The following is a 16,838-nucleotide window of genomic DNA, read 5'->3' on the forward strand; positions in this document are numbered from 1 at the left end:
GTGGGTGTGTGTGTGTGTGTGTGAGCCCTTACACATAGCAGGCTCCAGCTGTTGGATTATTGCCACAGCTCTATCTCATCGGGGAAGGCGTGTCACTCCCCGAATTACTCAGCGCCCCTTTGTCCTCGGTCGGTGCCCAGCCAGCGACACTCATGGCGGCTGCACCCGTCAGGCAGCGCTCCGGGCCAGGGGGACCCCGGGCGCAGCTCCCGCCCTGCTACTACGAAGGATACCTGGAAAAGCGTGGACCGAAGGAGAAGGTGAGCTCGGCCTGGTGCGGATGCAGTGCCATGTTGTTTGAGTGCGTGTTGTGGACAGTGGTGGTCTGTGCACCGGCTGATCCCCCATTCCCACTGAGCTGTCAACTTCCTCATTGTGTTAGGATGGGCGAGGCGAGACCTACACTGGCGTTGGTGGGGATTTTTCCACATAGCGACAACATATTTGTTGTGCTGTTCAGTCTGATTTTGCACGAGAATGACAGGCAAAGCATGCAACAATTAAAGGAGGAATCAGGCAGTTTTAGCCGCTGCATTCTGATGAGTGACTGAACATTGCATGTCAGTTTTGGTGCGCATCACATTTGTTCTGTGTGTCTGTATCATTTATCTAAACAACTAGGAACCCGAACCACAGACAGTGACATTAGCAACGCATTTTTATGCAAACTCAAATTCTTTATTGTTCTGATGATCCTTAAACTGTCTCTGCCATGTCAAAATGACTATATTATTTAAAGAATTTGTTGGCACATTTTCCCCACATATAAGGTACCTAGGAGGAGAATGCCCTCCTCCCAACCCCCATCCACTCTCATTAGACACATTTAAATGCAATATAGACATGTCATTTGAGCCAGGCTCAGGTGCAGACGGTTGCACTGATCCATGGCCACAGATTGACAGCAGCTGCTGTCCATCTCATGGGACAGGAAATGAAGGGTGATAAAAAAGACACTATCCATTACACACATTTGAAAAAACAACACTGTTGTTGCCACAGCAAGTTATCATAATTTGTTCACTCACTGTTTGTGTTTTTCTGTGTGACAGGCATCCAGGCGTTTGTGGACCTGTCTGTGTGGGAACACTTTGTATTTCTTTAATAATGCTAAGGACATTCATGTAAGTTCATAGTCATGGGCTGTCTTTATTGCATTTATAATCTGCTCCGTGTTTCTGGTACTGAAGCAAATTTGTGTGCATGATTTTACAGTATGTGGAGAAGCTGGACCTCGGTGGGTTTGTGTCTTTGAAGGATGATTGTGGTCGTGACAGAAACTTGGAGGCAGCCAGGCTCATTCTGAGAATGAAGGACGGAGAGACAAAACTTACAGTAATGACCTTGTACAGTCACACACACATAGTGGTGGAAGAACTATTCAGATCCTTTACATAAGCAGAGGTGGCAAATGTCCACAAAAAGTAAAATCGAATAAACATTTCAACTTCTTCACTCAAGAACAAAAGCACAAAAGTTCAAGCTTTGAAATGCAAAAGAGTTGATGTAAAAAGTATTTCTATACTTTTACTGAGCTTCACATCCTCCATGATAGCTATAGTCCTCCTGGTACCAGGTGACTTCACTCTAGTTATCGTCTATTTTGTCTTGTTACTTCCACAGCTTTAAAACAACACATGTATGGAGCAATGTTAGTTGGTACAGATACTTGTACTAAAATGTAATAAGTATTGAAAAGTAGGAAGTTGAATAGGAGTATTCAGTTAAAGTGCAGACCCCTGAAAACACTATTTTAGTACAGTAACAATGTATTTGTACTTTTGTTACTTGCCACCTTCCCAGCAGGTACTAATATGGTAGTAAAATACATCACCACAAGTAAAGGTTCTACATTCAGTATTATCATAAAAAGTAACTGTTTTTCACTGTGGAGTAATACAGTACCTGTCTGTGGTTTACTGCTATATACTATATGTTGTTTTTGGATTATTAATATTACTACTGCATGTTATTAGGAGTTAATAGAAAACATCATTTAACTCTGAAATGTAGTGGAGTGGAAGGGTAAATCTGCCTAAAATGGAAATGCTCAAGTAAAGTACAGGCACTTTAGTTCCATTCCATCACTGGTCACACATATATCGTACATCATTAACACAATCTTCTCTTTGAGTAAACATGATGTTGTGTTTTCCAGGCACCCAATCTGGAATCACGGGAGCTGTGGAAAGGTTTCCTCTACTCTGTTATAGATGTAAATATAAACCTGCAGCTTATTTCTTTCATTCTGCATTCTTGTTTCATCCCACCTTCCTGTTTTGTAACACATTTCCCTCGTCTCTGCTCAGCTGAATGTGCCGTCCTGTCTCACACTGCTGCCGGGCCAGCTGCAGATGCTGAGGGAGGTGGTGGACAAAGAGCGGTCCAGACGGAGAACTCGCACTCCCACACGGGCCCCGCCGTCACCTCTGTCCGTGCCTTTAGTAGGGGAGATCCCACCGTGAGTTACTTTCTAAGACAGCCACATACATTCATATTACCATGTGTGTATATACAGTATTACTTATGTACGTTTGTGTGGCGTGCAGGTGTTTTCGACCAGTGTCTCGAACAGAAGCAGAAGTCCTATTGGAGAGACACCCAGACTGTGGCAACATGTTACTCCGACCTGGCAGAGATGGATGCTCATTAGCTGTCACCACCCGACAGGACCTCAATGGGTAATGCACACTCAACATGAGGACGTCATACATGCAAACATCATCAACACTACAGTCATGTCAAATATATTATGTGCGTTTTTTTTTTTTTTTTTAAATTGTGGTTTAGGTCAGTGTTCCGGCATTACCGTGTGACTCAGAGGGACCAAGGTGGATATGTTATTGACGTGGAAAATCCTGTAAGTACATAATACTTGCAGATATAATTCACACTACATCGTGAAGCTATGGTGATAAAAGCAAAAACAATATAAAGAAAAGATTCAAGAAAACAATTAAATTCTAAATTAGGGGTGTCAAACATACAGCCTGTGGGCAAAAAACCGGCCTGCCAAAGGGTTCAAATCCAGCCTGTGTTGAATTTGCAAAGTGTAAAAATTACACTAAAGATATTAACAATCAAACTTATTTTAGTTCAGGCACCACATAGAGCCCAAGTAGATCTCAAGCGGGCAGGACCAGTAAAATAATAGCATATAAACCTATAAATAACAACTCAAAAAGTTTTTTTGAGTGCTTAAAAAGTACAATTGCATGAAAATATTTTACTTTTTCAAAACTAACCTGACATATACAGTTTAATATGGACAACCTGAAATTTCGTAAGAAAAATAAGTTCAATTTAACAATATTCTGCCTGTTATTCAATGTTTTTTGCCTTTGTAGATTCACTGTGATTTTTGAGTTGTAATACACGTGTAAATTATAAACTGAGGCATAATGTTGTTAAAAATAAACATGTTTTTCTTAAAAAATTTCAGATTGTTTATGGTTGTTTAGGTTACTCACATTTTTTTGAAAGGATGGTTTGTAAATATCAACATTTTTGTAGTATAATTTTATTTTATTACATTAAAGCAAAAACAAAAAAATTGGAGTTGTTATTTATAGCTTTATTTATGTTATTATTTTCCTGGTCTGGCCCACTTAAGCTCAAATTGGGCTGTTAGTGGCCCCTGAACTAAAATGAGTGTGACACCCCTCTAAAAATCATTTAAGATTAAGTACTAGTAAAATATGGTGAAACTAAAAATGTGAATTGCCCCAGACATAAATATGATGAATCTTAAGCTTTTTCTGCTGCTGTTCTGTGATGTAGGTGCACAATGAGTAAAATTGGATTTACCAAGATCAGTGAAAACAGGTGTAACTTGCAACATAATAAAATCATTTGAGCATGTCCTGGGGTTTCCCATATTGAAAGATACTAATCCAGTTGTATGGAGGTAAAAGACCTACATACATCACTGCATTTTTCAAACATTTAAGCACAACATAAATTTATCAAATATCTGATGCTACAAATCTCAGATCAGATCTGTCATGTCTACTGTCAGATCATCATCATATCTTATCGCGCCAATGCCGAATCCATTCCTGGGCAGTGCTATTTGCTTCCTTAAGGTCTTGGTCAAAGTAATGAGGGCCCAACGGGCACCAATGCAAGATGTGTTCCATTGATTGGACGGCTGCACCACAGGGGCATTCAGGGCTGGTGGTGAATCCCCACTTAGTTGTCATTAGTTCGGCCAACCTTTACACTTGCCCTATTCTGTGCATCCCAATCCCTCCTGGAGAGGGGTGTTTCATTGGGCAAGCTTTCTTGGATGCTTGGTACTGCCTCATTTTGTGGCTGCTGGTCATTTTTGTGCCACTTCTCAAGCCTGTACGGTGCTGCTTGTGTGCAAATTAAAACACTAAAATCTGCCATCTTACCAGAAACAAATATGACCATATCTCCACACCAGTCACAGTATTTTCACAGCTTTTTAAAAAAATCTTAAGAGTTTGATGAAAATAAGTCATTTTTTAACACCAAAGCAATTAGCTCAGTCACTGAACACAAATCAGCAGCTGTAGGAAGTGTCATACATGACCATGTTACTGCTGCAGATTCCATGTGCTACACTTCATGAGGTTATCGACGCCCTGGTTGAGAAGACGGCAGGGACGCTACAGCCTTTTCTACTCGAAGAGCCTTATGAAGAGAATATCAGTAAGGAAGCTATTCACCTCGTTTAAAGATGTCCCTTGTTTTAGAGATGATCTATGAAGTTAACCCTTAAAAATGTGTGTGATCAGCATATGTTTCTGCCAACGATGAAAACGGAGAGCGGATCCTTCACACCGCCCCCTCCAGTCCTCTGCCAAAGGCTCCTGCCCTGCCCCCAAAACAAGGTACACTCTTTCACACATAGTAAATACATGCAGACACTCCACACAGGACCAATTATGTTTGATGTTTGTTCTTGAGCAGATCGCTGGTGCACTAGTCCCCTGTCGAGGTCCCCCGCCACAGACCGCCGTATCCTGACCTCACCAGTACCATCCTCGCCCACCAACCCAATGAGACGACTCATCCTCTCCCCTTCACCTCTTGCACAGAGTAGGTTCAAGACCTTACTTGCTGCAAACCATCCTCATTTCTTACCTAATCTCATTTCACTTTGATTTTTTTCTCTCAACAGCACTCAACGAGGAGCTTAAAATGAAGCTGGAAATAAGACGAGCCAGTCAGGACTGAATTACTCAAAAGGGACAACTTCCTGTCACAGCTCACCCAATCTTCAGTGCCAAAGTCCTTCCCACTGCAGCTACATATTCATCCTGTGCCTTCAAGATGGAAGAAAAGAGGCCACAAATTACAAGTACTTTCTCACATGGAGCTTCAGGATGTTCCGGTTTTGATTCTTTTGTTCTTACGGTTTGGTTGTTGGACTTCCATGAGTAAATGGACTCTGATGAGCTATTAAAAGGTTGGTTAAGAAAAATAATAGATTTGATGCTCACAATGTCAGAAAAATGCTGCCTGCCTTAGTTGGTTTAACAGTCCATGACTATATGTTGTGTTCTTGGATGAAGCTGTTTATAAACTGCCACCGAGCAAAAAAAGTGCCCCTACTAATGAATCACCCTCAGTCCACATGAACATTTCATCTGTAGGACTATCTTCAGAAACCCTTTTGGAGAAGCACTGACACAAACTGGACCACCAACTGAGCCTCATGTTTTCCTGTCTGAGCCCATGTGTGTGTGCTGAGCTGCTGACCTTACTCCTGCAACAGCGGAGACTAAATAAGACTAACACACTGCAGATTTCCAAGATCAACACCAGAATGCAAACTATGGCCTGATACCTGAGACACTTTATCTGATCTGAGAGTAAAACAAGCCAGGCCACACACAGAGGTTTAAGCCCTGTTAATTCTGTTCATTTGTGGCTGAAAAATTATTTGAATATAGTCGAGTTGACCACAAACCTGCACAATCTCTGTCTGCTGCTCTGAGTGTTATTTGTGACTGAAGTGACCATTGACATGTTGTTAATTCAGTAATAACTGCTGTGACTCTGTCATGACTGAACTGATATCTTAACTGTACTGTTGGTGATTAGTTTCAAGTGGTACCTTCTGTTCTACTGTGTATTTCTCGCCATATGGTGCTATGGCTGACCAGTGCTCAGACCTGCCTCGAAACTTCAGGTGATTTTCTGTTTCCTTCCTAGATGTAGTATATTTACAAACTCTGGTGCCCTCTAGTGGATTATCTGTCTGGGAAAACAAAAGAACAGGAGCATGTCTGATGTGAAACCCTATTAGCACACAGTCTGAGAGAACACAAGAACAAAGCCTTGGCACACAGTCATTTCTGCTGCAGACTGAACCAGACTACACCTTTGGCACAGTGTTACCACACCCTACACCTTACCTCTCTGCCTTTCATAACAAAAGGTCCCTTTTATATACAAATGTGAAGGAGTTTTAACATGTATTTCTACATCGTATTTGTCAGCTGGGTAATCTGGGCAGATCTGAAGTGTCTTGAGTACTAGTAGTAAACTGTGATCAACTGACTCATATGTGTCTTCTTACAATGAACAATTTCTTGTATGTTTCTACATTATATGTGTTGTGTTTGTTTTATCACTATCAGAGAACAGTGTTTGTTAGATATTGGGCATTAAATTGTTTTGCATGGTTGTGACTTGTTTATTATTCATTTTCAGAACCTCTTAGTCCTTATGAAGGTTGCAGGGGTGCCAGACTATCCTGGCTGCCTATGGATGATTTTATTATCATTAAATTACAAAATTGCTCATTCTTTTCTTGAGTAACAAGCTTTATGTGAAAATCAATGAGGGACTGTTTCTTGTGCAAACAGAAAAATGAGGAAATTACACCATTTTTACACTGCAACCTCTGAGCTGAAAGATTAGATAAGTGTAAAATATGTACTGCAAGTGTCTCACATTTAGAACAAGCTACATTAGAAACATCTTTAACCCTTTCATGCACAGTGGTCACTACAGTGGACAGCTATTCTACAGCTGTTCTCTTGTATATTCATGGGTTTTGTTGTTTTAGTTGCATACACAGTGGACACTTATGGACCATGTCATACACTGCAATTCATACCACTGCTATAACTTTGGAGTTTTTGATAAACCTGATTTGCAGTAATATGTTTTAGTGTAAATCAATTGCTAATTTTGATTGATTGAAATCTTTATTTTGAACATGTAGACAGTGAAATCAAAACAAAAATCAAACAACAAAATATAAGTATTGGTACATAAAAGGTTGATAAGTCAACAAAATTTTTAAAAAATAAAATAAATAAATAATATTACTACTACTAATAATAATAATAATGATACTAATATACATGAAATGAAATTATACATACTCGAAAAGGAGTAGGAAGAAGTAAAAACTTATATAATCCTACTCCTAAGCGAGTAATAACTAGCATTAAATTATGTTAAAATGTTAAAAAAAAAAAACAAAAACATCAGATTAGCAGCATGAAAAATGTTTTTATTGCATAGTTTTCCACTATCACTTTCTGATGATGGGTTTTAAATACATGTTTCTTTGCTTCAAAAATTAAAGGCACGGTGTCCAGCTGAGTGGACATTTTTGTAACTCCCTGAAAAAAAGGTTCATCAAAAAAAAATTTCAATCCTGTCGTTTTTTTTGTTTGTTTGTTTGTTTGTTTGTTTTTTTCACGTCAAAAGATGAATAAAAACACTCAGGAAAAAAATCTCGACCAAGGTTCTTTTAATTCATGCATGAAAGGGTTAATGAGATGTCAAACTCATATATGTAATAAGGTACCACAGAAATATAGATTATATGAAGACTGTGTATGGATGTAATGTACAATGACAACTTATTCTGTTGGTGTTTGGGTTTTTTTAACAGTGTGGCTAAAATTATAATCTTATATAAATATACATTTTATAAAAATTCTAATCTTTTTATAAGCCTCTAGGTCGGTGTAGTGGTTTTAAATACTGTTGTAAACACACTTTTGACAATACAGACTGCATTTCATCATGATTTTGTGCAAATAATGTGCGAATCTAACGTTGACAGCCTCACAGCCTCAGGCCAGACAATAAACCTCCCCCCATGTGATCTTCAGGGACCCCCTGAACAGACTCGGACCCCTGGTTGGGAACCATAGCTGTATGTAAATATTCATGAAGCATAATTGTGGGCAGATCTTTCAGACTTCACAACATGAGAACAATTAAAATGGCCTTCCTGTTCCACACAGAACAGAAAACTACTACAACACACAAGGTGAGGTTGGCCCATTTCTTGTTAGAACATGTTTGCTCAAGACGTAAACACCCCCATTTCATCTTAACATTTACCCACTGCTCCCATTTTTAATCAGTTGTATTCTGTACGGGTAATAAAAGAATATGGGTGCAATATAAAAACTTTATCAGACAGATTAGATCAGCGTCGTCCGCCGGTAGTTTGAAGGAGGAAAAAAAAAAACCCAAAACAAAACAGCGGGTCCGACCGGGTCCGTGAAGGCACCACCACCACCAGCAGCAGCAGCAGCCATTCAGACGCTTCTCACCGCGGGGTGTGAGCGCTCCGAGTCTGTCTACAATAACGGATGACCGCTGGCTCTTTCACAGGATGCACAGCCGTTAGTGAAGCGATTATTCCAGGGTTTTTTTTATTTATTTTTTTTTTTCATATATGAACAAGGAAGTGAAGAGATAGCGCCAGTCAAAGTTGAACATATCAGTTCAGGTTTAGGTGTCCGTTCGGTGGGTTTCTCCCAGTTCACATGTGTTTATGTACCAGTCGGTTCGGACTAACCTGCTGGGTACTGACCCAGACCTGGGTCACATGTGGACTTTGAGCAGGTGTTGGGACTATTTCTTAGTGGAAGCCTCCGCAGTGCTGGGTGTGTCAGTGAACAGGTAAGTTGCCGTTTGTTTTCGGTTAACCTGTTTACACAGAACACACACTGCGCTAGCATGTATGTTATGTACATTTCATTTAAGCACTTCCGACTCATTTGGCATTTCAGCCACTCTTTATTTATTTTGAAAAGTATTTAAATCTCTGTAATTTTAAACCCTTTCCAGTCACAGTGAGTACACACTGATTTAAAACTACATTTCACTTCCTTAGTAGAACTTTGCGCCTTTGCTAGCGGGCTTGTTGGTATTACACTTGGACATTTTGCGCATACAGAGTAAAGGGACAGTGTATGTGTGCGCAGAAGTGTTGAGTGAATGTGGGTTTGGTCCTAGGGCCAAAAATGTGAAACATCTTATCGGGGCTGCCTGCATTCTCTGACATGCTGCAGCACCTCTCTGCAGAAAAGAACACACCCACTTGACAGGTTGGAGTAATCCAACTACTCCTACTACTAGTACTAACTGTAACTGTACAATAAGAAACTCAAAAACAGTAGCAGTCAGGCCCAGACTTTGTTCCTCTGTTTAGTAAAATGTCAGTAGTTGAAACCTCTTTGCAACAGACCTGTTGCAAGAGCCAGTGTCATCTACGCCAGGCGTTGGTCTTCTCTGTAAACCTTTTGTGTGTTTGTGTTTGGTGCTGCAGGAGAGCTGAAGTTGACATCCCTGCACCCTGCTGAATGCCTTTCATGGCCCTGCATTAACATCACTATGGCACTGACAGAATTACTGCTGCGCTGACTTTAGCTCACTCTGCCCTTTCTGGCAATTCCTCTCCTTTTGTGCTTACTCGTTTTTCACTTTTTTCTTGTTCTAAATGATTTTCTTCATGTTCACATGCCCTCTGTTTGTAGCTGTGTTGCTCTGCAGATCTGTGAGCGTTTCCTGTTATGTGATGCTTGTGGTTAACAGGTTGTGATATCGCTGAATCTTGTCTCTTTCAGGTCTTCTTGTCTTTGTTTCTTTGGTCGATGCCATGATCTGACTTACCATGGACAGCCTGCTGAGCGGGGCCAGTAAAGGGGCCAGTGCCATTCAGTCAGTACACACTTCATCACGTCACAGATGCCACTCGCTGCCTTTACCCCTGTGTGACTGACTGCTCCAGAAACAATAAAGCTTAAATTCCTCTTAGCTCAAACAAACGAACCATGCATCTGCTGCTGTCTCTTGGTGTCTTTTGGCTGCTGCCCCTGGCCTTAACACTGGAAGAAGACTCACCAGTGGACTGTTTTCCTCGTAGAACTGTGCTGTATCACAGTAAGTGATGTTCTCTGTCTTGTGCAACTTTGTCTCATGAAGTAGCAGTTCATGTTTGCTCATGTGGGCTATGTTCACACTGGCTCATTGAGAAATGGGTCAAAATCATGGCTGTAGTTGACTGATGAATAAATCAGATGTATTCTGCCTCCAGGGGACAATGCTTACCTGTTTTATGAGGAGGGAGTGTACAACTACTCCACCATGTTGTTGAGAGAGGACCTGGGTCTGCTGATGCTGGGTGCCAGGGAGGCTGTGTACGCTCTTGACCTCAATGACATCTCAAAAAAACAGGCTTCAGTAAGAACACCTTTTGTTAGAAACAGTACAGGGTACTTCTACTTTGGAGTGCAGCCAGTTAATTTTTAGTATTTCTCTTATCAGCCATTTCTTTGCCTGGGGCTAAAATAATGTACAGTGTTTTCCCTAAACTGAGCTTTGCTGACTTTAAACACTCTGTACTGAAGAAGATGCTGGTGAGAATCATAGTTCAGGGCAACAACAACATCAGCAAAAAATAACCCCTGTAGAAAATACTTAATCTTCAGTTCCTCATAAGTAGCACTTATGAAACCATTCGGACACAAACATCAAACTGATAGTCAACCTATAAATATAAAGTCATGTAACACTTCACTTCAAAAGTTCCATTTCAGTTTAACCATACAGCTTTGGAAATGATGACTGTAATACTGCACAAAAGTAGTGAAAAGCCAACATTTGTCACAAATGATGATAATAATGAAAATCTTTAATTATAGACCCCTTTTAAAATGCTTCACAAAAAACATAATGTTCAAATTGATAAAACATCAATCAGATATATTAATCAATGAAATATATTTTCATTATCCCCAAGGGACAAGCAGAAATATTGAACAAGTGCACAACAGTACAATTACATGCATACATACAAAAAGTAATGTTAACACTTAGATTATCCTACCCATCCCTAACAATATATTTAAAAAAAATAATGATTATACTAAAAACGACTGAGCTAAAACCTAATCAACAATGAATGCATAAGGTCAATAGAAAAATAAAACAAATTATGTTTGAGTTAAAACCTAATGGGGAATACGTACATAACATGTAGAATTCATAAAATCCAACAGAATTAAAAACATACAAAGGTTGTGAATCAAAGGATATATTTAAAATATCTAGCACGCAAATGAGTCTTGAAACATGAAACGATTAATATTCAAGGAAAGAATATTCAGTATAAAGATGTTGGTCTGAATTTTGCACATGGCCTTAGTTAATAGCATTTGCAAACCTATAAATAGTAAGAAATGGATGAAAACATTTATGATAAACCCAGTTACTGTATAAAAGACACAAATAGATTGCCAGACAGTGCATGCAGAAAACTGATGTGTTATTTTGTCTAAGATGTTTATCCTGAAAACCAGAACAGCTGAAGAAGTTCATAACCAAATTTGTTTTCACTTCAGGTGAAATGGGAAGTGACAGAACAGCAGCAAAACGAGTGTAAAAACAAAGGAAAAGATCCAAAGGTGGTTCAGTTTACTCTTTTTATGCAGGTTTTGCCTACTTAATTTTGGTACACTGAGACGGTGAAGTGACTGGTGTTTTTTTAATCCATTTACAGCTGGAGTGCAAAAACTACATCAGGATCCTCCATAAGATGGAGGATGGCAGGATGTATGTTTGTGGAACTAATGCTTTTGATCCTGAGTGTGATTACATGGTGAGACAAATTCATTGTTGCAGTATATGTACATGTTGATGTAGAGTCCAAAGATGTCTGTAAGTCACAGAGTCTCTGTCTTTGTCCGAGCAGTCGTACATGGATGGAAAGCTGACTCTTGAGAAGAACACAGACGATGGAAAGGGGAGATGTCCATTTGATCCTTTCCAGAGACACGCCTCCATCATGGTCGGTAAGTACCAGACCAGTCATCCATCTGAATAAGGAAGTTCAATGCAGCAAAAATATAACGGAAATATTCTGTTTGGACGTCTCTGCTTATTTTGTCAGACAACGACTTGTATTCAGCCACTTCCATGAATTTCCTGGGCTCCGAGCCTGTGCTAATGCGTAGCCCTCCTCAGTCCATACGTACTGAGTTCAAATCCTCCTGGCTCAATGGTAAGAGGTGACAGGAAGAAAATATAGTTCATTGCTGTATTGTTTGCAGTTTTGTACGTGTCTTTTGCATTTATGAAAATTCAGTTTCTTGCACTTATTTATATTCCAGAGCCTGCATTTGTTTCAATGATTCATATGCCAGAGAGTGACAAAAGCCCTACAGGAGATGATGATAAGGTTTACCTGTTCTTCAGTGAGACAGCTGTGGAGTGCGACTGCTACAACAAACTGGTGGTGAACCGTGTGGCCCGTGTCTGCAAGGTTAAAAAATAAATCACAATGACCTTAACAACATTTCCTCTGTTGCCGTCGTTCCGCCCTTTCTGTTGCTTGATTGTGCATCCTGTCTGTCTGTATTTCCACTTGCCTGGATTGTACTTTAGTGTTGGCATGTGTTTGAATTCTCGCAGGGGGATCTTGGAGGTGAAAGGACTTTGCAGAAGAAGTGGACATCCTTCCTGAAGGCCAGATTGGACTGTCCGGTGCTGGAGTCCCAACTGCCGTTCCTTATCCAGGACACTTACCGCTGGTGTGACCCCCAGCGGCCTTGGCAGGACTGTTTGTTCTACGCCGTCTTCACTCCTCAGTCGTACGTTTGAATTCACAAATGGTGTCTGTGTAAAAGAGGGGGAGGGTTTCTTTCTATTTAATGGTCTTTGGCACACCACTTGGCTCACATTGCTTGGGTGTGTGTTTCAGTGACACATCAGACCTGTCTGCAGTGTGTGCGTATAACATGCTGGACATCGCCAGAGTGTTTTCAGAGGGGAAGTACAAGGCCCCAGTCCATGTAGAAACATCTTTTGTTAAGTGGGTGATGTATAGCGGAGATGTCCCCGTCCCTCGTCCTGGAGCTGTGAGTCTGCCCACTATTCAGCATGTGTTGGAAACAAAACAAAGCTCTAAAGGCAACTTTTTTTTTTTTTTTTTTTTTTTACTAGGCAGTAGCCCAGCAGGAAGCTGATTCTTTTTGTACTCTGATCCTGTTGTTCTCCCCTTTCTCTTTCTTTCCCCATTTCTTTTGCCAGTGTATAGACAATGACGCTCGTAAAGAGGGCATAAATCAGACCCTGGACCTCCCAGATCGGACACTTCAATTTATCAGAGATAAGCCCCTCATGGACCAAGTTATCGAGCCAAAAGGAGAAGAACCCCTCCTGGTGCGAAGGGGGGCAAAGTTTACACGTATCATAGTTAACCAAGTGCAGGCTGCAGATGGCAAGATGTATGATGTGATGTTTGTTGGCACAGGTAAAGCAATGCATTTTGTTTACGTTTCTGTTAGCGATGACAAATTGTTGTTACTTTTGACAGCTTTACCAAATAATTTGTAAAGCCACAAGTATGAACATACCATATTCTAATGGTTTTTTTTATGCAGAGGACGGCACCATACTGAAAGCTGTGAACTATGATAAAGAAATGTTCATCATTGAGGAAGTTCATCTCTTCAAGTCCCCAGAGCCAATCAAGATCCTTCAATTCTCTCAAAAGACGGTAACACACTCTTACACTCACTATTATTACCTTAATGCAATTAAATCACAATGTATTCATTGCTGCATAGAGGTCATTGCTGTTTGTGTGATGGATTTGCACAGGGTTGGCTTTATGCAGGCTCAGATTCCGGGGCAGTTCAGATCCCACTGGCCACCTGTCGGAGGTCCTCATCCTGTATGGACTGTGTTCTTGCCAGAGACCCGTACTGTGGCTGGGACAAGGATGCTGGGAAATGCACTGACCTTTCTAGCACACAAAAGTAAGCAGCTATGTCCAACATGCAATAGCATTGATACCTTTGCTATCTGTAACCCAATTTCATTTATTTTTTTCTTGTTCCTTTTAGAGAACTAATCCAAAGTGTAAAAGATGGAAATGCCTCTCTCTGCCAAGATACTGGTGAGTTAGCATATGCCTCTACCTTTGGGATTCTGAACCAAAACAAATCATCTTTCCTTTGCAATCTTTTAAGCATTCTCTACTTCACTCTACTACTGTGAAGTTTGTGTTGTGCTGGAAGCCGGTAATTGTTGAAGTGGCCAAACACATTTTCAAAGCTAACACTGTCTGGGTCGTCTGCATCCATCATGTCTTTACACTGGTTTCTATGTAGGGGAAGGACTCTTAATGCTTCTCTGCTCAGCTGCTGTTAACCTCAAAATGGAGTCACCATTACCTCCATTATTTTACAACATTACCTGCTCATTTGGATGAAATTATGTCAAATGTGAATCTTTCAACATATAACTTCTGTAAATAATTTCTGTTTTAGTCATGTTACATATATTTACCTCCGCCAAGGAACGGCAGAGGTTATGTTTTCATTGGGTTTGTTTGTTTGTTTGTCTGTTAGCAAGATAACTCAAAAAATTATGGCCAGATTTGGATGAAATTTTCAGGAAATGTTGATACTGGCACAAGGAACAAATGATTACATTTTGGTGGAGATGGGGGTGGTGATCTGCCTTGGTGGAGGCCTGCCCTCAGGGAGCTTTTCTAGTTTCATTGGCAATGATGGTGAAGAAAAATCCCACCATCCCACGCTACTTAAGAACAGCTGTTTTCATACAATATCAAGAGAATTTAAAGTAAACTTTTGAAAACTCAAAATAATGGAAATTCATGTAGATTTCCAATTGCTTTGGAGTAAGTAATCTGGGCTGTGTCGCGTTGTAGGTGGCAGTGTAGGCTGCGTTACATATAACACTAATAAACAGAATAGAAGAAGCAGGGTTCCGGTGTTATTTTACATCTAAAATGGATGTCATTTATTTTTCAAGAGTGAGACTGTCCCAGACATGTTTTCACACTGTATCAGAATATCTGGGAAGATGCAGCAAATCACGACGTAAATGCTTGCTATATTAAACTGTATTAGGAAAAGAAGTGATTCCCTTTATGTGCAAAATTTACTTATTCAGAAAAGGCAAAAACCAGTTTGTGAGTTGATAAACAGGAATTTCGCAAGCATTTTTTTTCATTTGTTTTTGGTTTGCATACTCATTTTCTAATATGAAATTTCAAAAGGCACACTCAATACATTTATTTAAATACGCCTACTACCATGTCTTTTATTAATGTTTTGATTGAGAGTCCCCTAGTTGCAGAAGTCACATCTTTCATTGAGGTTCATGTGTAGCAGGTTGTTAAAAATGCATATTGAGGGTCTCTGTTTGTTTCCAGGCCCCATTAAGCCTTTAGAGGAGTCCATTTGGCCAGGTGGGAATTTGAAGCTGGATTGCCCTAAACCCTCCAACCTGGCGACAACCAGCTGGGAACGGGACAACCGACCTCTGACTCTTTCAAGTCGCCATGAGCTTTTACAAGATGGACTGCTTATCCTAAATGCCTCATTAGCAGATGCTGGTTTGTATCACTGTGTGTCTATCGAGCGCTCCAAAACAGATGAGTACACAAGTACTGTGGCCATGTACGATGTCACTGTAATGCCTCCTGGCTCTGGAAAGGGGGATCGCACATCGTTTCCCGAGGCACAGAGGGATGGCCCCTCCGTGGCCGGTCTGCAGGCAGTAGTTGCACTCCTAACAATTTGTCTTGTTGGCCTTGTGGGGTGGAACTGTTACAAAGGACACCTTCCTGTGCCTTGGAAAAACAGAAACAAGAATGGAGGGCAATCCCAGGAGAACCACGAGCAGGGGGACCTCAACGGCAGCAGGATCCAGCAGGACACACGGCCCGAGAACAAGCCTCTAGTGTCTGCAGTAAACAGCGGCAGCAGCAATAACAACCACAACAGTGAGGAAGCAGCAGACGCAGAGAATGTTAACCAACCATCTTTGCAGTACATCGATGATGAGTCTGAAATCTGACAATGGAAAACACACCGACCAGTTTGGTTTCATACAATGGGATGTTTTAAATCTGACTGATGTGTGGAAATGTCACAAATGATTTTTTTGATGAGTTAAATCAACTGTTCGAAGGAAACTTTTCCATCAACTGTTCGAAGGAAACTTTTCCATCAATTTATGGAAAATTTTGGAATAAAAAAATCATATGTGGTTCAAAGACTCCAAACTGAAACTGAACCAAGAGATAAACCTGTTTATACAAGAATGATGGAACACTTGAATACTTGTTTTCCTACAGTGGTATTTACACTTGAACATTGGTTTGTCCTACAGCTGTCCACTGATTTTTTTTCCTCCTTCAAATCCTGTAGATTTAAACATTTTCAAATTCTCATTTTACTTTTACAGGGCATGTAAATGAATTGGAGCAATTTACTTTCAAAATTTTTGCCACAAACTGCAAAGACTGTTATTTTATTAAATCTTTTCTACTGGTCCTTATGTTGTTTTTGTATGTCAAAATATATCCAACAGGGTTTAATGCTCTTCAGCAAGACTGGACCTGCCAAGAATGTGCAGAACAGCTTCTACATCTGTTCCTCATATTGTAGCTGCCGTCAGTTATGAAAGATCTTTGTGTGGTGTGTCTACAGTCCTGGGTTTGAACACAGGCTTTGTATGTAAGAAGTTACACATTTTTGAAATGTTTCTAAAATGACAAGTTTCCACTGATG

General features: G+C 40.4%; 2 protein-coding genes across 2 annotated transcripts; both read left to right on the forward strand.

Annotated features, from left to right (window-relative positions):
- Window positions 1–93: 93 nt before the first annotated feature.
- On the forward strand, window positions 94–6,661 carry stap2a (signal transducing adaptor family member 2a). Its single transcript, XM_030159965.1, has 11 exons — window positions 94–260; window positions 1,053–1,124; window positions 1,216–1,335; window positions 2,159–2,215; window positions 2,310–2,461; window positions 2,550–2,681; window positions 2,791–2,860; window positions 4,575–4,677; window positions 4,764–4,859; window positions 4,939–5,067; window positions 5,150–6,661. The coding sequence occupies exons 1-11, from the start codon at window positions 153–155 to the stop codon at window positions 5,203–5,205; spliced, it is 1,095 nt and encodes a 364-aa protein (XP_030015825.1). The 5' UTR covers window positions 94–152; the 3' UTR covers window positions 5,206–6,661.
- A 1,697-nt stretch (window positions 6,662–8,358) lies between these two features.
- LOC115436930 (semaphorin-4E-like) lies at window positions 8,359–16,601 on the forward strand. The gene is made up of 15 exons (XM_030159939.1): window positions 8,359–8,910; window positions 9,858–10,173; window positions 10,328–10,473; window positions 11,634–11,696; window positions 11,792–11,890; window positions 11,984–12,083; window positions 12,182–12,292; window positions 12,402–12,553; window positions 12,703–12,881; window positions 12,992–13,148; window positions 13,321–13,543; window positions 13,674–13,789; window positions 13,894–14,051; window positions 14,139–14,191; window positions 15,476–16,601. The coding sequence occupies exons 2-15, from the start codon at window positions 10,065–10,067 to the stop codon at window positions 16,120–16,122; spliced, it is 2,313 nt and encodes a 770-aa protein (XP_030015799.1). The 5' UTR covers window positions 8,359–8,910; window positions 9,858–10,064; the 3' UTR covers window positions 16,123–16,601.
- The last annotated feature ends 237 nt before the right edge of the window (window positions 16,602–16,838 follow it).

This window comes from Sphaeramia orbicularis, chromosome 17, assembly GCF_902148855.1.
Source record: "Sphaeramia orbicularis chromosome 17, fSphaOr1.1, whole genome shotgun sequence".
Lineage (NCBI taxonomy): Eukaryota > Metazoa > Chordata > Actinopteri > Kurtiformes > Apogonidae > Sphaeramia > Sphaeramia orbicularis.